Raw genomic sequence first — 25,874 nt, forward strand, 5'->3', positions numbered from 1 at the left:
ACCACGAGATAAATACACTAAGCAGATTCAGAAGGATGTAGGTTGCAGTAGGTACTGGGAGATGAAGAAGCTTGCACAGGATTGAGTAGCATGGAGAGCTGCATCAAACCAGTCTCAGGACTGAAGACTACAACAACAACAACCGAAAATTAATTATATGTAGTGACTTCAATATTAATTTTGTATATGATTGTGTAAGAAAAACGATGTTAGTTGTTGTTGTTGTTGTGGTCTTCAGTCCTGAGACTGGTTTGATGCAGCTCTCCATGCTACTCTATCCTGTGCAAGCTTCTTCATCTCCCAGTACCTACTGCAACCTACATCCTTCTGAATCTGCTTAGTGTACTCATCTCTCGGTCTCCCTCCACGATTTTTACCCTCCACACTGCCCTCCAACGCTAAATTTGCGATCCCCTGACGCCTCAAAACATGTCCTACCAACCGATCCCTTCTTCTAGTCAAGTTGTGCCACAAACTTCTCTTCTCCCCAATCCTATTCAATACCTCCTCATTAGTTACGTGATCTATCCATCTTATCTTCAGTATTCTTCTGTAGCACCACATTTCGAAAGCTTCTATTCTCTTCTTGTCCAAACTAGTTATCGTCCATGTTTCACTTCCATACATGGCTACACTCCAAACAAATATTTTCAGAAATGACTTCCTGACACTTAAATCTATATTCGATGTTAACAAATTTCTCTTCTTCAGAAACGCTTTCCTTGCCATTGCCAGTCTACATTTTATATCCTCTCTACTTCGACCATCATCAGTTATTTTACTTCCTAAATAGCAAAACTCCTTTACTACCTTAAGTGTCTCATTTCCTAATCTAATTCCCTCAGCATCACCCGATTTAATTGGACTACATTCCATTATCCTCGTTTTGCTTTTGTTGATGTTCATCTTATATCCTCCTTTCAAGACACTGTCCATTCCGTTCAACTGCTCTTCCAAGTCCTTTGCCGTCTCTGACAGAATTACAATGTCATCGGCGAACCTCAAAGTTTTTACTTCGTCTCCATGAATTTTAATACCTACTCCAAATTTTTCTTTTGTTTCCTTTACTGCTTGCTCAATATACAGATTGAATAACATCGGGGAGAGGCTACAACCCTGTCTCACTCCTTTCCCAACCACTGCTTCCCTTTCATGCCCCTCGACTCTTATGACTGCCATCTGGTTTCTGTACAAATTGTAAATAGCCTTTCGCTCCCTGTATTTTACCCCCGCCACCTTTAGAATTTGAAAAAGAGTATTCCAGTCAACATTGTCAAAAGCTTTCTCTAAGTCTACAAATGCTAGAAACGTAGGTTTGCCTTTTCTTAATCTTTCTTCTAAGATAAGTCGTAAGGTCAGTATTGCCTCACGTGTTCCAACATTTCGACGGAATCCAAACTGATCCTCCCCGAGGTCCGCATCTACCAGTTTTTCCATTAGTCTGTAAAGAATTCGCGTTAGTATTTTGCAGCTGTGACTTATTAAACTGATAGTTCGGTAATTTTCACATCTGTCAACACCTGCTTTCTTTGGGATTGGAATTATTATATTCTTCTTGAAGTCTGGGGGTATTTCCCCTGTCTCATACATCTTGCTCACCAGCTGGTAGAGTTTTGTCATGACTGGCTCTCCCAAGGCCGTCAGTAGTTCTAATGGAATGTTGTCTACTCCGGGGGCCTTGTTTCGACTCAGGTCTTTCAGTGCTCTGTCAAACTCTTCACGCAGTATCGTATCACCCATTTCGTCTTCATCTACCTCCTCTTCCATTTCCATAATATTGTCCTCAAGTACATCACCCTTGTATAAACCTTCTATATACTCCTTCCACCTTTCTGCCTTCCCTTCTTTGCTTAGAACTGGGTTGCCATCTGAGCTCTTGATATTCATACACGTGGTTCTCTTCTCTCCAAAGGTCTCTTTAATTTTCCTGTAGGCAGTATCTATCTTACCCCTAGTGAGATAAGCCTCTACATCCTTACATTTGTCCTCTAGCCATCCCTGTTTAGCCATTTTGCACTTCCTGTCGATCTCATTTTTGAGACGTTTGTATTCCTTTTTGCCTGCTTCATTTACTGCATTTTTATATTTTCTCCTTTCATCAATTAAATTCAATATTTCTTCTGTTACCCAAGGATTTCTAGCAGCCCTCGTCTTTTTACCTACTTTATCCTCTGCTGCCTTCACTACTTCATCCCTCAGAGCTACCCATTCTTCTTCTACTGTATTTCTTTCCCCTATTCCTGTCAATTGTTCCCTTATGCTCTCCCTGAAACTCTGTACAACCTCTGGTTCTTTCAGTTTATCCAGGTCCCATCTCCTTAATTTCCCACATTTTTGCAGTTTCTTCAGTTTTAATCTACAGGTCATAACCAATAGATTGTGGTCAGAGTCCACATCTGCCCCTGGAAATGTCTTACAACTTAAAACCTGGTTCCTAAATCTCTGTCTTACCATTATATAATCTATCTGATACCTTTTAGTATCTCCAGGGTTCTTCCACGTATACAACCTTCTTTCATGATTCTTAAACCAAGTGTTAACTATGACTAAGTTGTGCTCTGTACAAAATTCTACTAGGCGGCTTCCTCTTTCATTTCTTAGCCCCAATCCATATTCACCTACTATGTTTCCTTCTCTCCCTTTTCCTACACTCGAATTCCAGTCACCCACTACTATTAAATTTTCGTCTCCCTTCACTATCTGAATAATTTCTTTTATTTCATCGCACATTTCTTCAATTTCTTCGTCATCTGCAGAGCTAGTTGGCATATAAACTTGTACTACTGTAGTAGGTGTGGGCTTCGTATCTATCTTGGCCACAATAATGCGTTCACTATGCTGTTTGTAGTAGCTTACCCGCATTCCTATTTTCCTATTCATTATTAAACCTACTCCTGCATTACCCCTATTTGATTTTGTGTTTATAACCCTGTAATCACCTGACCAGAAGTCTTGTTCCTCCTGCCACCGAACTTCACTAATTCCCACTATATCTAACTTTAACCTATCCATTTCCCTTTTTAAATTTTCTAACCTACCTGCCCGATTTAGGGATCTGACATTCCACGCTCCGATCCGTAGAACGCCAGTTTTCTTTCTCCTGATAACGACATCCTCCTGAGTAGTCCCCGCCCGGAGATCCGAATGGGGGACTATTTTACCTCCGGAATATTTTACCCAAGAGGATGCCATCATCATTTAATCATACAGTAAAGCTGCATGTCCTCGGGAAAAATTACGGCTGTAGTTTCCCCTTGCTGTCAGCCGTTCGCAGTACCAGCACAGCAACGCCGTTTTGGTTAATGTTGCAAGGCCAGATCAGTCAATCATCCAGACTGTTGCCCCTGCAACTACTGAAAAGGCTGCTGCCCCTCTTCAGGAACCACACGTTTGTCTGGCCTCTCAACAGATACCCCTCCGTTGTGGTTGCACCTACGGTACGGCCATCTGTATCGCTGAGGCACGCAAGCCTCCCCACCAACGGCAAGGTCCATGGTTCATGGGGGGGATGTTAGTAGATCTCCTAATTTTATGTGATCTGATGCATACTGTGTTTTTTCCGACTAGAGTGCAGGGTAACAGTACCACAGACATAGGCGATACTTTTATTCATTCTTCATTACAAGATGGGCATTCTGTTAGTAAAAGTGTGAATGGCCTTTCAGACCATGATGCACAAATTTTAACACTTAAAGGCTTTTATACTCAAACAAATGTCACACATGACCACAAACTGAGGCAATAGAGAGTTTTTTAAAACTCTGCAAGGAACAAGAGTGGCAGAATGTTTGTAGTGCTGATAACATAGATGACAAATATAATGCTTTCCTTAACACGTTTCTGATGCTCTTTGAGAGCCACTTTCCATTAGAACGTTCTAAATGGGGCACTAGCAGTAAAAGGCAGCCTCGATGGGATAAGGATATCATGTAGAACAAAGCAAGAATTATATCAAAATGTTAGAAGTAGTCACAATCAAACTACAGTAGCCCATTACAAACAGAATTGTAAGGTGGTTAAAATGTTGTGTATGTGGTACGCAAATAGAATAGCTAATTCACAGAATAAAATTAAAACCATATGGTCAGTAGTGAAGGAAATGTCTGGTCAGCAGCACAAGGTCGACGATATAAAAGTCAGTTCATAGATCAAATACATGTACATTATTTAACATCATTTTCTGAGCATTTCTGGTGAATTAAATAAAAATTAGTTCCTACAGGGAATCATATAACTCTCTTGGCAAATGCCTTTCTGAGATTGATGCCTGAATACTCCTCTGTGACACAGACAAGGTGGAGATTGAGTCAATAATTAAATCATTGAAGACTAAGAACTCATGAAAATGATGGAGTGCCTAGCAGAATATTAAAGTACTGTGATGCACGGGTTAGGCCTGCACTTAGTCATATTTGTAATTTTTCCTTTAGGAATGGGCAGCTTCCTGAACGATTAAAGTACGCAGTAGTAAAGCCGCTATATACAAACGGAGAAAGGGATAATGTAGACAATTTTAGACCTATTTCTATGCCAGCAGTGTCTGCTAAATTTATTGAAAAGGCTGTGTATGTAAGGATAATTTATCATTTTATATCACATAATTTGCAATAAAATGTACAGTTCGGCTCTAGAAGTCGTTTAACAACTGAAAATTGCATATTCTCTTTTCTCTGTGGGTACTGTATGGGTTAAACAAAAGGTTTCGAAAGCTATGCATATTTTTTGATTTAACTGAGGCGTTTGACTGTGTTGCTCACAAAATAAAGCTCCAGAAGTTGGACCGTTACGGAATATGAGGAGTAGCTCACAATTGGTTCACCTCTTACTTTAGCAACAGGCAGCAAAAGGTCATATACACCATGTTGATAATGGCTGTGATATGGGATCTGAGTGGGGTACTGTCAATTGTGGGTTGCCCAGGGATCAGTGTTGAGTCCGCTCCCGTTCCTTATTTACGTAAATGATATGCACTCTAGTATTACAGGCAACTCTAAAGTATTTCTGCTTGTTGATCACACTAGCTTGGTAGTAAAGGACGTTGAGTGCACCATTGGCTCGGTTTCAAACAGTGCAGTTCATGACATAAGTTCATGGCTTGTAGAAAATAAACTAACGCTAAATCACTGTAAGACTCAGATTTTACAGTTTCTCACACATATTTCAATAAAACCCGACGTTTTAATTTCTCAGAAAGGGAATATGATTAATTAAAAATGAACAGTTCAGATTTGTGTCGTTGAAAGTCCACGTTCAGTATCTTCTTCAAAGACTTAATGCTGCCATTTTTACTATTTGAACGGTATCTGAAGTAAGTGGCAGCTCGACACGTTCTTGTTAACAATATTAGCTTATTCCCAAGAATAAGCAGCTTACGCTCAGTTAATACTCGGCAGAAATCCAATCTTCATTTGGATCGGACTTCCTTAACTCTTGTGCAGAAAGATGTGTAGTATACTGCTGCATCTATTTTCAATAAGCAACCACAAGAATACAAAAATCTTAGCTGCAATCAACCCGTTTTCAAATTGAAACTGAAGAGTTCCCTCGTGGGTCACTCTTCTTTCCTTGAAAAATTAAGCTGATTATGACATTGTTGATTGCGCGTAGTTAAACTAATGGCTTGACTTTTTTTGGCTTCATAAATATTTTTTTTTATCTGTTATTACATTTATGTTGTAATTTCATGTACTGACACGTTGCATGAGCTTCGAGATTTGATCTTCAAATTGGTCGTACGGAACTTGAAGTGCAAAATGAAATAACAATTCATGTAATATCTTCTGCATGTTTGACGATCTAAACTATTCCGATTATACCTCTAGACATTTCCACAGTGATTGCCTAGCGCTTTCAACCAAGAACATTTGCTAACTGAAACTTAAATCTTCATTTCTGAGAGTACTTACCCGAGTCGAATGAGACCTCGCTGAGAAGTATCCAAGAAGCGGCGAAGTAGAGCTGCAGGCGCAGGAAGCGGCCGATACGGTGGTGCAGCTTGACCGTGACGTCACGCGGATTGTCCATGAGCAGGTCAGCCACGTACGAGAAGGCTACCGGCTCCGTGGACATATGCTGCTGCTCGGACACACTGACGAACGCCTTCGCGTGCGAGAATACCTGCAAAAGTCGTGAGAGTGGTCAATGATCATGGAGCTTTGAGTAGGTCACAGGATGTCGGATAACAAAATTCAAATGGCTCTTAGCACTATGGCACTCAACATCTGAGGTCATCAGTCCCCTGGAACTGAGAACTACTTAAACCTAACTAACCTAAGGACATCACACACATCCATGCCCGAGGCAGGATTCGAACCTGCGACCGTTTCGGTCGCGCGGTTCCAGACTGAAGCGCCTAGAACTGCTCGGCCACATCGGCCGATTGTCGGATAACAGATCGTTCACACACTAGCAACGACAGTATTTATGAAATAACATTGTTAACATTGAAGATAAATTTAATTGTTAGGAATTCTTTTCAAATGGTGTTTGTCTGGAGTTTACACTTGTACTAAAGTAAAACATAAACGACAACCAGTTCAGACAAGAAAAAAATATTAGCTTTTGAAATGTAGTGCTGTGTTAAACAATGGTGAAGATTCGATGAGTGAACCGGATAAATAACGAAGATCTACATGTGCATCCACATGATTACTCTGCATTTCGCAATTAAGTGCGTGGCAGAGGGTTAATCGAACGCCTTCAAGCTATTTCTCTACCGTTCCACTCTCGAACAGCACGATGGGAAAAATGGGAAAAATGAACCATTTAATCTTTCCGTGCGAGCTCTGATTTCATTTATTTTATTACGATTTCGCTCTATATAGGTGGACACCCGGAAAATACTTTCACACTTTGAGGAGAAATTTGGTGACTGAATTTTCATGATAAGATCCAGCCGCAATGGAAAACGACTTTGTTTTAATGACTGCCATTCTAATTCACGTATCATATCCGTGGCGCTCTCCCCCATATTTCGCGACAGTACAAAACGAGCTGCCCTCCTATGATCTTTTCCAATGTCATCCATCGATCCTATCTGATGCGGATTCCACGCCCTGTAGCATTACTCCAGAAGAGGACGTAGAAGCATAGTATAGGCATACTCCTTAGTAGACCTCTTGCATTTTCTCAGCGTCTGCCGATAAATTGTATTCTTTGATTTGCTTTACCCACAACACTATCTATGTGATCGCTGCAGCTGGTGTTATTCGTTATTGTCATCTCTAGGTATTTAGCTGAATTTGTAGCCGTTAGATTTGTGTGACTTAACGTGTAACCGAAATTTAGTGGATTCCTTTTGGAAATCGCAATTTGTTTAGATCATCTTATAACTTTATACGACGGTAAATCTGATAACTTTATAAGACGTAAACGACATTATCATCTGCAAAAGGTCTAAGATGCCTGCTCAAAGGGTCTGTAACATTTCCTTAGGGAACGACATATATTATTTTTGTTTTATTCAATGACTTTCCATCAGTTGCTAGGAGCTGTGACCTTTCTGAGAGAAAGTCACGAATATAGTCGCACAACTGAGGTGGTAGTCCATAGATTTGAAATTTGATCAGAAGTCGCTTGTGAGGTACCGTGTCAAAAGCCTTCCGAAAAACTAAAAATATGGAATCAATGTGACATTCTCAGAGAATAAACAGCTAGTTGTGTTTCACGAGAACTATATTTTCTGAATACGTGTTGGCTGTTTGTCAATAAATCGTTATCTTCGAGATAACTCATATTTTTCGAACATAATATACATTATGTGATCAAAATTATCAGGACACCACCAGAAACATATGTTTTTCATATCAGCGGCATTGTGCTGCCACCCACTGCCAGGTACTCAATACAGTGACCTCAGTAGTCATTAGACATCGTCAGAGAGCAGAATGGGGCGCTCCGCGGTACTCACGGACTCCGAACGTGGTCAGCTGATTGGGTGTCACTTGTGTCTTATGTCTGTACGCGAGATTTCCATACTCCTCAACATCCCTAGATCCACTTTTGCGATGTGATAGTGAAGTGAAAACGTGGACACGTACAGCTCAAAAGCGTACAGGCCGACCTCGTCTGTTGACTGACAGTGACCGCCGATAGTTGAAGAGGGTCGTAATGTGTAATAGGCAGACATCTATCCAGACCATCACATAGGAATTCCAAACTGTATCAGGATCCACTGCGGGAGATGAGAAAACTTGGATTTCATGGTCGAGCGGTTGCTCATAAGCCACACATAACGCCAGTAAATGCCAAACGACGCCTCGCTTGATGTAAAGAGCGTAAACATTGGACAACTGAGCAGTGGAAATTCGTTGTGTGGAGTGACGAATCACGGTGCACAGTGTGGCGAGCCGATGGCAGGGTGTGGGTAGGGCGAATGCCCGTGAACCTCATCTGCCAGCGTGTGTTGTGCCAACAGTAAAATTCGGAGACAGTAGTGTTATGGTGTGGTCATGTTTTACATGGAGGGGGCCTGCAACCCTTGTTGTTTTGAGTGGCACTATCACAGCACAAAGTATTTCGAGGATGGCGATTGCATCTTTCTACACGATCGAGCACCTGTTCATAATGCACGGCCTGTGACTGAGCGGTTACACGACAATAACATCCCTGTAATGGACTGGCCTGCAGAGAGTCTTGACCTGAATCCTATAGAACACCTTGGGATGTTTTGGAACGCCGACTTCGTGCAAAGCTTCACCGACCGACATAGATTTCTCTCTTTAGTGCAGCACTCCGTGAAGAATCGGCTGCTATTGCCCAAAAAACCTTCCAGCACCTGACTGAATGTATGCCTACGAGAGTGGAAGCTGTCATCAAGGCTAAGGGTGTGCCAACACCATAGAATTCCAGTATTACCGATGGAGGGCGCCACGAACCTTGAAGTCATTTTCAGCCAGGTGTTCGGTTACTTTTGATCACGTAGTGTATGTTCCAAAATCCTACTGCAAATCGACGTTAGCCGTATGGGGAAGAAGTTTAGCGCATTAATCCTATTTCTTTTCTTGGGCACTGGTAAGGCTTGCGCAACTTTCCAGGTGCGGTCTTTCAACGAGCAATCGGTTTTATATGATTGCTACACATTGAGCTGTTGTGTATGATGAAATGAAACGAATCGGGGAGAAAAGAAACTTAAGGTTCAAAGTGACTAACAGAAGGGATCGGTTGACAGCACATACCGTCAATTTTGTAATAGAAGGAACTGTAGGGTGGGGGGTTAATGGGGGCAGAGGTTAAAACCGTAGAGGGAGACCAAGAGTTGACTAGAGTAAGTAGGTTCAAACGGATGTAGGATGCAGTAGTTATGCACGACAATAACAACAACAACAACAACAGAGTGTAGAGAATTTGGTACTTGCACCCCGTAGCGGAGGCTATACTGAAAAGAACCTGTGCCAAACTGAACCTGTGTCTCTGACAGGGCACAACGCCTGATCTTCAGCTTACAGTTCATACGCCGTTTGGCAGCAGAAAAGATCACTGAATAACTCATTCAGGGCCACAATGGAGAATTATTTCTAGAATGATATTTCTTACCTCCTTCTTCCTTCTTTCAAATACGTGAATAAAATTCGCTGACGCAATAAATAGCGAGTACATTCCATTTCTGGTGGTGGTGACCACGACATGGAGAGCATGTTTCCAATTGACTATAAAGTTTAAAGACCACCTTTAATTAGTGTGTATCTTGACCGTGTTATTTATGCCTTTTAACTGGACGAAATCTGTTCGCTTGCTGCTTCCACTTCATTGATTTCCCTTTACGTTGCAGCAACGCTGAAAGCCTTTTTCTTTTCGATATAGCTGCTGTCTTGGAGAGCGCCCTTCTGCCGCCTCGGCGAATGGAAGTACTTGACTGTTATCATGCGATATGGACGTTGTCGTGCCTTGCAAGAGCCGTCGGCGTAGCACTCGAGTGGGAATTCGCCGCAGCCCGTGGCTGCACGACGCATTGCACTCATCATTTGCAAACCACACAGGCACTGGGCATTTCAAACGCAATCGGGTCAAGGGTGTATCGTGAGTAACCCGATTCAGTAAGAGCCGCTGCCGCTTGAATTCAGCTGCCGTGGGCGAAAAACGTGATGACCGGGAGGGTCGGCCTCTACTATCGCGAGATCTAACGGCAGGTGGATGAGCAACAGTTCATCAGCGAATCAGTCGCCATTTCAGTGCTGGGCAACCACAATAACCTTTGGGCAGCCACACTATCCAGAACTATCTTCTTACCAAGAAGTACAGAACCCGTGTCAAACAAATATGTACTTGTGCTCAGGGAAGAAAGCGGGGCACAGACATTACTATGTGTGAGGAGGTTGCTCACTATGAACGTCTGTAAGTACTTTCATGAAACTTATTCGACTCATGGTCAGCTGTTTTTGATGATTCTGATATTCGCTTTCAGAATAAGGCAAACTTTAGTGATTATTTCATAAAAAGGAATTTCCCGTACCGCCATTTCGTCGTAGCTGTATTGTAGTGCCCAAGCAATTTGTCGATTTGCACTGTAAACGTTTCATACAGTCTCAATTCATATACCTACGCGTGTAAATTAATAGAGGAAACAACTTGCAAAACAAAGTGTAAATGCTCTGTCGAGCATGCACGGGTTAGAAATCTTAATCTATCTACAAGACATTAAAACAGACTCCGAACCAGACATCGGAGTATGATAAAAGACTGTCTGCTCTTAAAATATAACGTTGTTTTCATCGCAATGAGGTGTCTACATTGGTTCAGAGCTTTTTCTTTACTATTTATTCATTTGTAGTGCATAGGAAACATGCCGAATTAAGCTCGAACGTACAATCAATCCGTCCTTTGCAGTAACCATGGTTTCTCCCTCTTTAGCTTCAGTTTTTTGGACAACTGACTCCGTCTCCAACGCCTGAACAATTTTCAATTTCCTATCGCTGTTGTAAGAATATAGAAAAAAGTTTGTTGATTATGAGCAGAGATTTTCCATAGATTCAGTCTTTTCATCTTCAGAGGGTTATAGTGTAAGATATAGAGAAATATTCTACATTGCTAAAATGGCAACTAAGTTAAGCTCCCTGAACATATTTACAGAAAGAAAATTTATGTTCATATCTACAGAGAAGTAACAGCAATTTTGAGCTACTCTAACATGGATTACCATTCCATCGAAGTAAATCCTGGGAACAACCTTTGCTGACCATGATTTGTATTTTTTTATACATTGTTTAATCTTTAATGTGACACAAGTAACTTAGAGACCAGCTGCAACGATAAATGAAAACGAAATACTTACTTAAGAATATAATTCGGCAGGGAAAGGATACTGTTAGGAGACAAACAGAAAATAATACAAAAATGTAATTCCTCTTTAGAGAATGTCTTACCATAATACCTTTTACCTACCGAAACAATATAGATTACTAATCTGTAGAGGTTTCCCCAATCATCGTTCACTTCACAGAACCGACAGGTTTTACCAGTCGATAGCTTTTATTGCGTGTGATTGCTGTTTACTTCTATTACTGATCCCACTTTGCTATGTGCGTCACCCACTGTTTGTCAAGTCATCAAAGTGCAATGACCGGAAACCAATGCAACTACCGGATTAAAAGAGACACACGATCTGTCTGCTCTATTTTGACTATAAAATGCTCATTATCGCATCTGGGTTAATGCATTCCACGCTTCACTCCGACAAATCAACACATAAGACATATCATCCGAAATGCAAACCACTGCCACCATTAACCTGACAGACATGTGAACGTTATCCAGACGTGTTATTGGATTTGTCGAGTCGTGCCGCAGCATTCCCAAGAGCTGACGCAATAACACGTTGCAATATGAGCTTCGCTGTTCTGCATGTACATTGAAAAGAGCAAGGCGGGGTTTAACACATGCATTGCAACATGTACTAATACAATGATAGGATTTCATTCTGTTTATTGCTCCAAAATGCGGATTATTTTAAGGGCTTTTTTTTTCTTATGTGGCTGCGCAGCAGTGTATAAAGTCAGCAGCTTCGACAGATGGTGACTAGGACAAACTACTTAGAGTATCATGTGAAATATCATAAAATGAAAGTGTGCGATATAGCTGGGGCTTTAGGAACGTAATATGAACGAGTGCACGATAGCCTCCACGACAAACGGTCGATGAACAGGCTGCGCACGCTGTGATCGACAAATAATGCATCGGGAAAAACGTTGCAGTGCAGTATTAGGCAACGTGAAATTGTAATCCGTAAAAGTTTTGCCTATATATGTGACAAGGGATGAAATCTGGGTGCTTAGCTACACACGCGCGTTGAATCAACAGTCAACAACGGTCGACGAAGACTGATGAAAATACGCCAAAGAACACAAATGCGAGTACAATTTTTCTTCAGGAGGTATCGTGGAGGTACTGCTTTCGGGATTGTACTTCTACATCTGACCTCCGGAAGTCACCTTACGATGTATGGCGGACTGTACTTCCAGCATTAAACGCCTCTCCTTTCCTGTTTCATTCTCTGGTGCATGATAGGGATCACCGTCGGTTAGCATCCATCCATTCTTTCTTTCTTTCTCTCTTTCTTGAGACATCTGTCTTCTGACTGATTTTATGCTGTCAGTCACAAATTTCTCTCTTGTGCCACCCTTTTCATTCTCAACTGTTTGCTGGGTGTATTCCTGTCTGTGTCTTCGCCTACAAGTTTACCCTTTCAGCCTCCTCTAGTACTACAGAAATAACTCCCTGATGTCTTAACAAGTGTCATATCCTCGTGCCCTCCTTCTTGTCAGTTTTTCACATATATTTTGTTCCTCACCTATTTTGCGGAGAGCCTCATTTAGTACCTAATAAAAAATGTTCAAATGTGTGTGAATTCCTAAGGGACCAAACTGCTGTGGTCATCGGTCCCTTGACTTAAACTAACTTAACGCTAAAGACAACACTCACACCCATGCCAGAGGGAGGACTCTAACCTCTGGCGTGTACCTTAACAGTCCACCTAATTTTCAACATTCTTTTGTAGTACCATATCTCAGATGCTTGTATTGTCTTCTGTTTCGATTCTTTCACAATCCATTCTTTACTACCATACAATGTTGTGCTACAGAAATATATCCTTAGAAATTTCTTCCTCAAATTAAGGCCTATGTTTGATAATGGTAGACTTATCTTGGCAAGGAACCCCTTTTTTCCACTGCTAGTCTATTATGTCCTCCTTGCTCAGTCCATCATGGGTTGTTTTGCTGCCCACGTAGCAGAATTTCTTAACTTCGTCTGCTTAGCAATCTCCAATTCTCATGTTAAGTTTTTCACTGTTCTCATTTCTGATATTTCTCATTACTTTCGTCTTTCTACGACTTACTCTCAGTCCATATTATGTATCCATTAGACTTTTCATTCTATTCAACGGATCCTGTAATTCCTCTTTACATTCACTGAGGATAGCAATGTCATCAGTGAATCTTATCAATGATATCCTTCCACCTTGAATTTTAACCTCGCTTTTGAACCTCTCTTTTGCTTCCGTCATTGCTTCTTCGATGTATAGATTGAAATGTCGTGGCGAAGCTTCCATATTAGCCCCAATTTATCTGATTTTCGCGCAATGGTCCTTTTGTGACAGAAACGTGGGTGGAATTAATACGTAGCCTGGCTCTTCTTGTCACATATGCTGTAGTAACTTCAACAACAAACCGCACCATGATGCACAATGCCTCCCTCGTAGTTTCTGATACTTACCTTTGGTGGGTATCTCAGAAACATTCTTGCGGTTACTGAAGCACTCTATGGCAAAACGTACTTCTCTTTTTCGGATCTTCTCTATTTCCTCTAATAATCCCACCCGGCAAGATTTACAGACTGAAGAGTGATACTCAAGAATGGAGTGGTGTCTAAGGCACTTTTTTTTTTGGAAGCATTACATTTCCTTTCCTTTCTTCCTGTGTACGTCCGCCTGCCATGTGCGTTTCCTGCGATTGCTTTCACTCGGTCTCGCTCTGGATGTATATTCCTCGATGTGTTCCTCTAAACCCTACAATGATACGCGAATAGTTTCACGGAGCTTCCGACAGTAACCACTAGATCATTTATAATATCTTGAATAGCATCGGCCTTATAATACACTCTTGAGTACTTCCAAGGTTACGTTTGCATCCGATGACTTTTAGTTGGTCCGACATTCCGGAAGTTCGTATTTCCATTCCGGAAGTTCGTATTTCGTATGCTAAGCGACATTGCGAAACTGTATCGAATGTCTTGCGGAAGTCAAGGAACTCGGCTTCCATCTGGGACAGTTTTCTACGGCGCTCTGGAACTCGTGAAAGACCAGAACAAGTTGATTTTCACTACATATCTGTTTGCGGTTTCCATGTTGATACCTATAGCGAAGATTTCCGTTCCCCAAGTCCTAATATGTGGGCATAAAACGTGTTCTTAACTCTATTACAGGTTAACGTTAACGTTAAAGTTCTTTATTTACATGCAACTGCTCGTCGACCTTTTTTGAAAGCGAGAATCCTAAGCGCTTTTTCCCAATCGTTTGGTATCCTTTCTTGTTCAGGTGACGAGCAAATCCATTCGCAAAACTTAACAGAATCGAGCGCGTATCTCGCTAGGTCCAGATCAGAATCGAGCACTATCTCATTAGGTCCAGATTCTTTACATATAATGCTTGTAGATTAAAAGCACATATATTGTCTTCAAGAACTAAGTAAAGGGTAAAAGTATAAGTGTTGTCCGTTACGGTCCAATGACGGGTCTTTTGAAACATAAGCTGAAAGAAAAACTACCAAGATAGTCATGCTAAATATGCCCCTTAACCAGAACATTATCCCAGTAATTTGTTCTTATTTGTCAACCTGAACACTAGGGTTGGCTGTAAGATATCAGAAAATGGTAGTTGGCGTCAAAGGATATCTTCCCGATGGAATGAAAACAATTGGAAAATAGTACATGACGCTACTGAGAAACCTGGTCGTATTGGATTTTATTACAACATAGCAGCCCTTGTTGATAACACGGTTGTTTTCCTGGTTGCCGGTTTAGACGCAATGGCACACGCGAAAATGTCTGTGAGACTCGAAACCAGTAATCAATAAAACAGTTGTATAATTAAGTTGGACTTTTATCTTGGTTGGCTAGAAACTCACAGGGAAAAACTATATGTATGGATATGTAGACTATGTTGAGAAATTAAGTCAGTTGTTTTCTTCTAGAAATGGCTAGTTGCTTTTTATTACATATGAAACAACCCTCAGATGTGGGTTTCACCTGTAATACAGACCTAAGAATATTTCATAACTAGACATTGCTCCTGTAGTGGAGTCACAATCAATGGCTAATTCATAAAAAATCTCTTACTGGATAAGGGTCAAGCGAAGCATCTCAAACCACAGACTTTATCATTCCATCGTCTGTACTACTCCGCTGGTGTAAGAGTTGTCTCGATACATACAGTACGCCTTGTTATTTTATGGAATATTAAGCTGTATCTGAGGTTTTATCGTCCCATGTATGACATCACTGATAATTATGGGTTTAGGGAATGAATCTTTCACTTTACAGAGGAGTGCCCCTTAATACAAAAGACTATACTTAACTTCTACTCTGTCGGTGAAAAATTACATGCATCACTGATATTAAATTTTCGCAGATGTTAATAAACTTAGTTACAGATATTCAGTGACGAGGACATGGTTCAACAGAGTAACAGTCTCTTTTGAGTTTGTGGCAAATTGTGGTGACGGTGTCTTGCCAGGATAAAACGGAGTAGAAACTGTGGTCATAATTGCTGAGATCTCCCACCGGCCGTACTTTCGCAGCTTCCTTCATAATGGGTGCACGTTCCTTTTCACGGTGCGTCCACTACCTGCCGACATGGGGGTATGAAGATAGTCTCACAGTCTGGAACGTCTGAAATGTACTGCTCAAGATTAGCAACTGACTTAACTGCTATTTTGGCTTGATTGTAACCTCTCGCACCAGGATCCCGAAACTCCTCAAAGTATGATCTACTTAGTAATAAAAGCTCTGACAGCCAAGTAAAATAACTGAACTCAAGAACAGTCTGACGATAGCAATTTTGTCTCAAACGGCGATCACTGGTTCATTCGTTGGTCGATAAAATTACTCTCTGAAAAGTTTTATGATTTAGTGATGATCTTTACGAGACTGGGGAGTGGAGATACCTACCAAAATACAGATTGACAAGAAAAGGAGCCCGTAAAAAGGGAAATTGTTAGGAAGAATATTGCACTCGTCGGCAAATCATATGAAGCTACATGGTGCAAGTCAGTGGAAGGCTTAGCATTCGACGCCAGGACGCAAAACCACTGGAGTGGGGACGTCAGAGCTGCGTCAGCAGCGTCACAACAGAACAGAGAGGCGTAGGAAATCGTCAGTGTTGGACAAAAGAGTGACTACGGCGAAGGATGTGGGAGAGCTATAGATATATTGAGATAATTAACAGTTTAGACAGAGTACTGAGGACACAAGATAGGTGTGACTCTTTAACAAGAAAATTACCAAACAAGTTTATTTTAACAATGTGTGAACAGAATTAAATAATGTAGTGCAATCAGTGGTAAGATTACATGGTAGCAGTTGGTGCTGAAAAATGTTGGAAATAACAAGTGATAACTGAAAAGGATTAACTGTAGGTAATGTGAAGCCTTTCCTCTTGTCAAGTTTCATGATTCTACGTCAAAGATAAGTACCGTATAGGTTTTAATGAGTTACTGCGAGTATCAAAATACTTGACATAAGTGCCCGTATCTTTTTATTGCATTGACTTAGAAGCTTAAGATTTTTACACCACCAAAAAGGGCTATAGACATCAGTATGCGACCTAAATTTCAACTTGATATGATTCGTTCCTGAAAAAAAGGGGTCTTGACAGACGCAAAGAGTGACAGTCTCATAACAAACGAAAAAAATTTCGTGTGATATAAGTAATTAAATTGACAATTTTTGGATTTTTTGCTTTGGTTGTGTTGCGAAATCTTGGTTCTTGGCAAATTTCATAGTTCTAGGTCAACGGGAAGTGTCCTGCACGTTTCATGACACAGTCTCCGTACATCAAAACATGAGACGTAAATGACTATCTTTTGATTGCATTATCTTAGAAGCTTCGCTTTTTTCCGTCGCCAAGTCCTATATGGATAGCTCAAGTATGTGGAATCCGTTCCAAGTAGAACTGACGGGGGATATTGAGTGTACACAGAGAAAGGCAACACGAATGCTTACAGGATTTTTTCCACCCGTGGGAGACTGTCCCGGAGTTGTTGAAGAGACTGAACTGGCAGTCACTTGATGATAGACCCGATGTGGCCGAGCGGTTCTAGGCGCTTCAGTCCGGAACCGCGATGCTGCTACGGTCGCTGGCTAGGACATGGATGTGTGTGATGTCCTTAGGTTAGTTAGGCTTAAGTAGTTCTAAGTCTAGGGGACTTATGACCTCAGCTGTTAAGTCTCATAGTGCTTAGAGCCATTTAAACCATAAACGCGTCACTGTTGGTCGATGACAGTATTGCAGTTGTCTCTTGCTATCTGTGTGTGACGGCGAGGTTTATCATGAAATGCTCTTTGTTCTCTAATGAAATACGGCTCCTTTAATCAGGGTACATGAACTCGCTGAACAATCAGCATGGAGTTCTGAAAATCCTCATCTATTACATCAAAAGCCTCTGCATGTTATGAAAACCGGGGTAGGGTGTACAATTAGTACAGCGAGAATTACTGGACTGATCTTTTTCCACTAATCGAAATAGAGCAGTTTTTATTTTTCAAAAAACTGAGAAACAACGAAAAGACCTGTGTTTATTCCATGCAAAACAGTGCAAGAGTGCACACCGTCAATGCATTTATGGCAGTATTTCGCGTTGTTTTTGATGATAGGTATCCAGCTTAAATTGCTAAGGCGATACCCGACCACTAGTTTGCAAGTTTTCAGTTTAGTCTGTGCACAGCTCTGAGCACATTTGCTACTGACACACTACTCTGAAGTGATAAATGGCGCACTGATTTTCCCTGACTTCTTTCCTGGCTCAGTTAAAACCTATATTAGATTACGAGAAATCAGGACATCAGCTGCCTACACGCATTGAAATAAATCACTGGAGAATGTTGAAAATCTGTAGCAGACAGAAACTCGAACCTGTCACGTGCAAGCAGCGACCCCATCCATTAGCCCCATTGCTCATAGCATCCGATAAGTACCGCAGGGGTTCGGAAGATACGAAGCATCCACGTTCAGAGTACCTGAGCCGTCTTCGCTCATATGTACTGGATGGTCAAAAAGTCAGTATAAATTTGAAAACTGAATAAATCACGGAATAATGTAGATAGAGAGGTACAAATTGACACACATGCTTGGAATGACATTGAGTTTTATTAGAACCAAAAAAATAAAAAAGTTCAAAAAATGTCCCACAGATGGCGCTTTATCTGATCAGAATAGAATTAGCATAACAAAGTAAGACAAAGAAAAGATGATCTTTACAGGAAATGCTCAATATGTCCACCATCATCCCTCAACAATAGCTGTAGTCGAGGAATAATGTTGTGAACAGCACTGTAAATCATTCCCGGAGTTATGCTGAGGCATTGGCGTCGGATGTTGTCTTTCAGCATCCCTACAGATGTTCGGTCGATCACGATACACTTGCGACGTCAGGTAGACCCAAAGCCAATAATCGCACGGACTGAAGTCGGGGGACCTGGGAGGCCAAGCATGACGAAAGTCGCGGCTGAGCACACTATCATCGCCAAACGATGCGCCCAAGAGATCTTTCACGCGTCTAGTAATATGGGGTGTTTTTTTTTGTTCTAATAAAACCCCATGTCATTCCAAGCATGTGTGTCCATTTTTACCACTCTATCTACATTATTCCATGGTTTATTAAGTTTTCAAATTTATACTGACTTTTTGATCACCAGTTATATAGGTATACGGTGTCTATTCCGTCGCCCATGTGGTTAATGGGTGGTGGCGTTACTTGCATATGACAGGTTGAAAATTTCGGTTGGCCTTCAAACGTGTCTGGATGGCCGAGGTGGTTTAGGCAACCGTTCTAGAGAAGTGGAGCTTCCTGTTTCGGGTCACAGTCAGGCAAAAGTTTTCAATCTTCACCATTGATGTATTTCAATGCTCTTAGGCGGCTGAAGTCCTGATTTCTTGTAACATACACTGGTGTCCATAATTAAAACAACAAAGGGAAATATTGCAAGGTTGCGAGGTATACACACAGCAGGTCTCCTAGAATAAAGGCCGCTCTACTGAAACCTTCTGTACACCGTTTGCCTCGATACAATACGCCCATTGGATGGTGAGAGGTCAGATGCCAACTGCCGTGCAGTATTAAGGCGGTACCGTCGTGCCCTTACAGCCAAATAATGGTCCCCTCATTCTGACGTGATGATGGTCGGATTAGAGAGGATATAAAATGTAGACTGGCAATGGCAAGAAAAGCGTTTCTGAAGATGAGAAATTTGTTAACATCGAGTATTGATTTAAGTGTCAGGAAGTCTTTTCTCAAAGTATTTGGATGGAGTGTGGCCATGTATGGAAGTGAAACATGGACGATAAATTGTTTGGACAAGAAGAGAATTGAAGCTTTCGAAATGTGGTGCTACAGAAGAATGCTGAAGATTAGATGGGTAGATCACATAACTAATGAGGAGGTATTGAATAGAATTGGGGAGGAGTTTGTGGCACAACCTGACAAGAAGAAGGGACCGGTTGGTAGGACATGTTCTGAGGCATCAACGGATAACAGGGATAACAGATTTAGCACTGGAGGGCAGCGTGGAGGGGAAAAAATCGTAGAGGGAGACCAAGAGATGAATACACTAAGCAGATTCAGAAGGATGTAGGTTGCAGTAAGTACTGGGAGATGATGAAGCTTGCAAAGGATAGAACAGCATGGAGAGCTGCATCAAACCAGTCTAAGGACTGAAGACAACAACAACAGCAACATTCTGATATCACACGTAGTCCTTCCTGCCTTGGTCTTTGAGATACATTTTCGTTCTCTATAAACTGTCGCCACATCCGACAAACAACAGAACGATTGGTATTAAACCATCGGGCCACACCAGTTTACATCTATCCTGCTTCTAGCCTACCAAGGCCCTCCATTGCAAAGAGTCTCATAGGTATCTTCTCTGTGCCATTGTGCACTATCTGTGACTGTACACAGCGTTTGGAAGCGGAACTACCCGGCAAACGCTATCCCGTTTGATAGATGCCACGACGTCATCACCTGCGTGGTTGTGCGTTGACCGGAATGCCTCTTACTTGTAGAACACAATCATACGGACATCTGTTGAACTTCGTGTGATTATACCGTGAATTAAACATAGGACTGGGAAATAGTGGTTTGTTGCTTTAATTTTGGACACCAGTGTACTTTCTTTAAGGCCGCTGTGCCACCAGTGGTGTCTGTTCTGCCGGACATATCCAGCATGTCGACATATATATGAGCGAGGATGATTCTAGGTGCTTTCAGTGTGGCTGCATCTTATCTTCTGAGCTCCTGCGGGACTTACCGAATGCTACGAGCAATGGGACTAATGGATTGGGGCGCAACTTTTCGGTGATAGGCTGACAATTTGGATTGGCGGGAAGTCTGTCCGGATGGTCTAGGTGTGTAGGGAAACCTGTCTAGAGAAGCAGAGCATCACCATTGATTTATTTCAATGCATCTAGGCGGCCTAAGTACTGATTTCTCGTAATACAGTTTCTTTATGGCCACTGTACCAACAGACACAACATATCCATGAAACTGATACGCCGCCTGCCAAAGCCTGAGGAACGGGCCGAAAGGCATGCGGCAATAGGAGCCTGCTCGCCCAATATTCGTTCTCGCACAACACAGGACAAGCGCTTGTATCTTAAGTGTAACACTCTGAATGAGGGGAAGTAAGCAGATACAACGGGCTGCAGGCCCGAAATTTCATTAATTATTCAATAGGCCATAAGAAAACTTGAAACTTGGCAGCTTGCAATGGAGTGTAGACACCACAAAAAGTCGTGAAACACGCACTACACCCGTCTCGTCGTGACTAGCAGGTAGCCACTTGTCGAAACAAGATCGGCGTCCAAGGTAAACAAGCACGAGGGCGCGCTGCTAAAGCTGTCAGTTATTGCCAAAGGACGGGTAGCAGGAGTGTTTCGTGTATGCGCCCTATCTAACTGCCTACTACTGTCATTTTTTGTGACGTACAATTAAGGCTCAACGAGAACGGCGAGCAAAGCGCCGCTCGTTCCTCCGTGAAATGAAGCGCTCGCCCGCACGTCACTCCATTCGGCGCCGCAAGGCAACGCCGCCGCTGAGTGCAGTCAGCCGGGACCCGACTGGCAAAGTAGGGGCCATCCGTCTCAATCCGCGCAGGCTCGCTCGCCTCTACACGAAATGCGCGCGTCGGCGTGCCACTTCTCGCTCGATCAGTCTTCATTTTTTTCCCTCTTTTTTTTACCATCGTACCAGACGCATGTACAAGAGCTAGTGGACAAGTCTGCTCTCTTGAATTCCACTGCGACGCGCCTAGCTGCCAGCAAAGCGCTGCGCTAATGAGGCCAGTTCCGTCCGTAACCCCTGCTTACCTCTGCAAAAATCGCTGCGAGCGTTGCTAACTGGCAGCGTGCTCTGTGATAGCCGCCGCCGGTGATGGCACAGAGCGGAAAGGCATTGTCCCATGTTTCCGTAGCCCACGCCCGTGCTAAGCTTTACGCCACATATAACACTGGACCAACTACGATCTTTTTCTTCTGTTTTCCGATTCATTCTGTTGTGAAGTATTTCAGACTAGCGGAGAAATCCAGCGCTGCCCAGGTGTTTATTTATAGCTGTGCGTCCATGCCCGTACCACGCAGCGTCTGGCCTAGTGTGTAATGTTTATGGCGCCGTTCAAAAATGGCTCTGAGCACTATGGGACTCAACTGCTGTGGTCATTGGTCCCCTAGAACTTAGAACTACTTAAACCTAACTAACCTAAGGACATCACACACATCCATGCCCGAGGCAGGATTCGAACCTGCGACCGTAGCAGTCCCACGGTTCCGGACTGCGCGCCTAGAACCGCGAGACCACCGCGGCCGGCTATGGCGCCGTTATCTCCTGAACTGTGTGTCGTACGATGATGTATTTTCGTAGGTACATTAGGCGCGTATGTGGATACTGTCTGAAAAATGTGTTGTCAATAGAGTTAGTGGCAGAGAAGTAATAAATTTAAACGTCATGCACGATGTTGTAGTTTTTCACGCATCTCACTGTTCATGACGACATAAGTTCAAATGTGTGTGAATTCCTAATGGACCGAACTGCTGAGGTCATCGGTTCCTAGACTCACGTACTGTTAAACAAACTTATGCTAAGAACAACACACACACACACACACACACACACACACACACACATGACCGAGGGAGGACTCGAAACTCCGGCGGGAGGGGTCGCGCCAATCCGTGACATGGTGCCTAAACCGTGCGGCCACTCCACGCGGCAAATCTCCAGAACTGTGAGTCGTACAATGATAAAATTTAGCATTTACATTGCCTGTTTCGTGTATGCGCGCTGTCTAGCTGCCTACTAGCGACATTTTTTTGTGTTGTACAATTAAGGCTGGTACGAGAACAGCCAAATCCACCTTTTACATCACGCCATGCCACTTCCGTTACGGAGGGACATAACATAATGTCTGTAAAATGTGTTGCGAATGCAGTTAGTGGTAAAGAGGTAATAAATTGTAACGTCATGCCTCATGCTGTACTTTTGAATCACAAACAGTGGGAAAGTAGCAAGCATAAACATTTTTCGTTTCATCATATTTTAGGAGTTGCCAGGGAGAAAAAATTTCGTGGAGGTTCGAAAATATGTGTAGTTTGTTTCAAGTCGCTAACTGCTCTCATTCTCAAATGCTGGAGGAATAAAGTATGAGAATTCACGCATCGTGGGATACCAAGTTTGGCTGAAATCGGTCCAGTGGTTTAGGAGGAGATGTGGAACACACAACGCAACACACATTATTATAATATGTGCGGATTATCGTCAATCTTTAACGTGTTTCGTGTTGCTCTCTACAAGTAGTGTGCTGTTGTTTTCATCACTGCCTATTCACAATACTCGTCGCTTTCAATAAGCAAGTTTTTTTAAGATGCGTACACAGTTGCGAGGCGAGGGGCTCATCAAAGCTCACGAGCATGTTGCTTGCAAATATGGACGTTGCTTGCGAACGGCTTATGCTGGAAGCCATCTTCTCTTGGTTATCCGTTGAATACAAAGGGAGCCGGCCAGTGTGGCCGAGCGGTTCGAGCGCTACAGTCTGGAACCGCGCGACCGCTACGGTCGCAGGTTCGGATCCTGCCTCGGGCATGGATGTTTGTGATGTCCTTAGGTTAGTTAGGTTTAAGTAGTTCTAGGTCCTAGGGAATTGATGACCTCAGATGTTAAGTCCCATAGTGCTTAGAGCCATTTGAACCAATACAAAGAGACGCTCAGGATCGATGTGGACGCCACTGTTGCATACTAGTAAGTGGCAACTGGTGACCCTGTAGTTTGGTCCCTTTGCCCTCCAAACCAACCAACCAACTAGTAATTATGTACTCGCTCGCAGAATGTTCAGACGAGTCTCTCCGTGACAATATTTCACCAAAGCGGCTCATGAGCCGCTACCGATGTTTGCTGAAAGTGTACGCTTACAACAGTAGCCTGCCGTGAAACAAGCATCCTCTGAGAGGATTTCGAATTTTGACTACGCTCGTATCTAATGGACAAAGGTATCTGACTATAATTTAGAATATGGTCAAATTAACAATAAAACTAAACGGACTTTAACCTTGGGAGTTAATGAAAGTGGTAAAAATCATATGTGAATGAAAAATTGAGCGGTCGTCAGCCCAATTAACCACATTAATTTGGAAATATATGTTTAAGAAAATTGAATATTGGTTGTTGAAGTTACTTTCATTAATATTTCTCTTTGAATAGCCCACAGTAAATCAACTGACACAGGGTACTCTGAGCTGAGTGTAGCAGCAGTTACCAATAATGAACACATCAGTAATCATAGAAAGCAAATTTGCACCAAGCTCGTGCTAATAATAGCCACACTCAAGATCATTACTTAAACCAATACTGAAATGTTAATGTATGAAGTGTAGAACTAAGTCTGGACGTGAGGGGCTTCTGTCTTAACTGACATGAAAAAACCCACAAATAAACGTAATAAATACCATAAACACTGTTTAAACTCCTCTACATATATCAGTTTTCCTTAGCAGCAGTGTTAGTTAAATTTCCTTTCTAATATGTGGAGAATATGACGGGGATCCATAAACTAGTATAGCGTCACTAGTCAAGCTCTAAAATTATTTCAGCAGAAAAGGCTAATTCAATAAATTTTGGCAATTCGACCTTTGCTATTTCAAACTTGTTATTCGTCATTTACTCAGAGATAGAAATTAGGTAGTGGTAGTATCATTTTTGATCGCGATTTCCTTCAGCTCTGCCAGTGCAGTGTGTGCTTTAATTCAATACTGCATCAAGGAACAATTGCATTAAGAAAGTTTGCGGTGGCCACGTAAGTTAATGCTTTGTCTGAGTAGAATACGTGCTAAGAGAATCGTTTCAGGCACCTACAAAAGAAAACTTTGCACTTAAACGATGACGCCTATCGAAACAGAAAATATTCTAGTGCATTAAAACACGATGAAGAAAGAAGGGTTGTGTTGTTTGAGGAAGGAGACCAGACAAAGAGATCATCGGTCTCATCGGATTAGGAAAGGACGGGGAAGGAAGTCGGCCGTGCCCTTTCAAAGGAATCATTCCGGCATTTGACTGGAGTGATTTAGGGAAATCACGGAAAATCTAAATCTGGATGGCCGGACGCGGGATTGATCCGTCGTCCTCCCGAATGCGAGTCCAGTGTGCTAGCCACTGCGCCACCTCTCTCGGTCGAAGAAAGAAGAAAGGAGATTAAGTTTTAACGTTCCATCGAGGTTGTTGGTAACCATCGACGGTGTCCAAGCTTGGACTGGGGGAAAGAAATCGGCCATGTACTTTTCAGAGGAGCCATATCAACGCTTGCCTTGCATGTTCCTCGCCACATGTGACCGGATGTCGTTCAGTTGAAATGCGTCATGCGGAGTTGCAGGAAGCAGAGGCAGTGCCTTGAACTCTCAAAGCCTTCCTCATGTGGCGGAGCTTTTTCCGTAGCCTTTAATAACTACGTGTCGAGATCGCGTTTTGTATAAAACATCGCCTCACACCTGCCGTTTGTGAAGTATGCCGTTCAATAACGCAGGGTGCCCCTACAATTTGTAACTTAGCGCGCCGGCATCGTAGTCGCGAATACTTGCAGTCGAGGCGCTTTCGGTTTCTGGACGGTGGTAGCCTACTACGCAATCGCCACAAGTCCATTCCGCAACGGATGATGTCGAACCGTCGACTCATCCTGATGCACACTCGCTTGACACTGTCTGACTCGGTAATGTAACCCAAGATATTCCTAAGTGACGTACTAGGTTCTGCATCAAATACTCCGGAAACAAATTGTTAAAATGGCTCTGAGCACTATGGGACTTAACATCTGAGGTTATCAGTCCCCTAGAACTTAGAACTACTTAAACCTAACTAACCTAAGGACATCACACACATCCATGCCCGAGGCAGGATTCGAACCTGCGACCGTAGTGGTCGCGCGGTTCCAGACTGAAGCGCCTAGAACCGCTCGGCCACCCTGGCCGGCTACTCCGGAAACATTAGAAATAACAACGAACTTCGTTGCTCGAATTGATCTCCATGTAAGTTCAATTTTAATTAAGAAATGCAAAGTATGTCGTTACTTGACACAAACATTTCTTCGCTAATACAACACTCATCAACATCAAAACTCTTCCTATAGCGGTC

General features: G+C 42.5%; 1 protein-coding gene across 3 annotated transcripts in view; it reads right to left on the minus strand.

Annotated features, from left to right (window-relative positions):
* The window catches only part of LOC126275217 (discoidin domain-containing receptor 2-like), an 842,049-nt gene that overhangs the window by 135,871 nt on the left and 680,304 nt on the right, over nucleotides 1-25,874 (minus strand). For all 3 annotated transcript variants that reach the window (XM_049977178.1, XM_049977180.1, XM_049977179.1), the window contains exon 8: nucleotides 5,907-6,117. In XM_049977178.1, coding sequence (XP_049833135.1) covers nucleotides 5,907-6,117 — 211 coding nt within the window. The remainder of the gene's footprint in view (nucleotides 1-5,906; nucleotides 6,118-25,874) is intronic.

This window comes from Schistocerca gregaria, chromosome 1 (genome assembly GCF_023897955.1).
Source record: "Schistocerca gregaria isolate iqSchGreg1 chromosome 1, iqSchGreg1.2, whole genome shotgun sequence".
Lineage (NCBI taxonomy): Eukaryota > Metazoa > Arthropoda > Insecta > Orthoptera > Acrididae > Schistocerca > Schistocerca gregaria.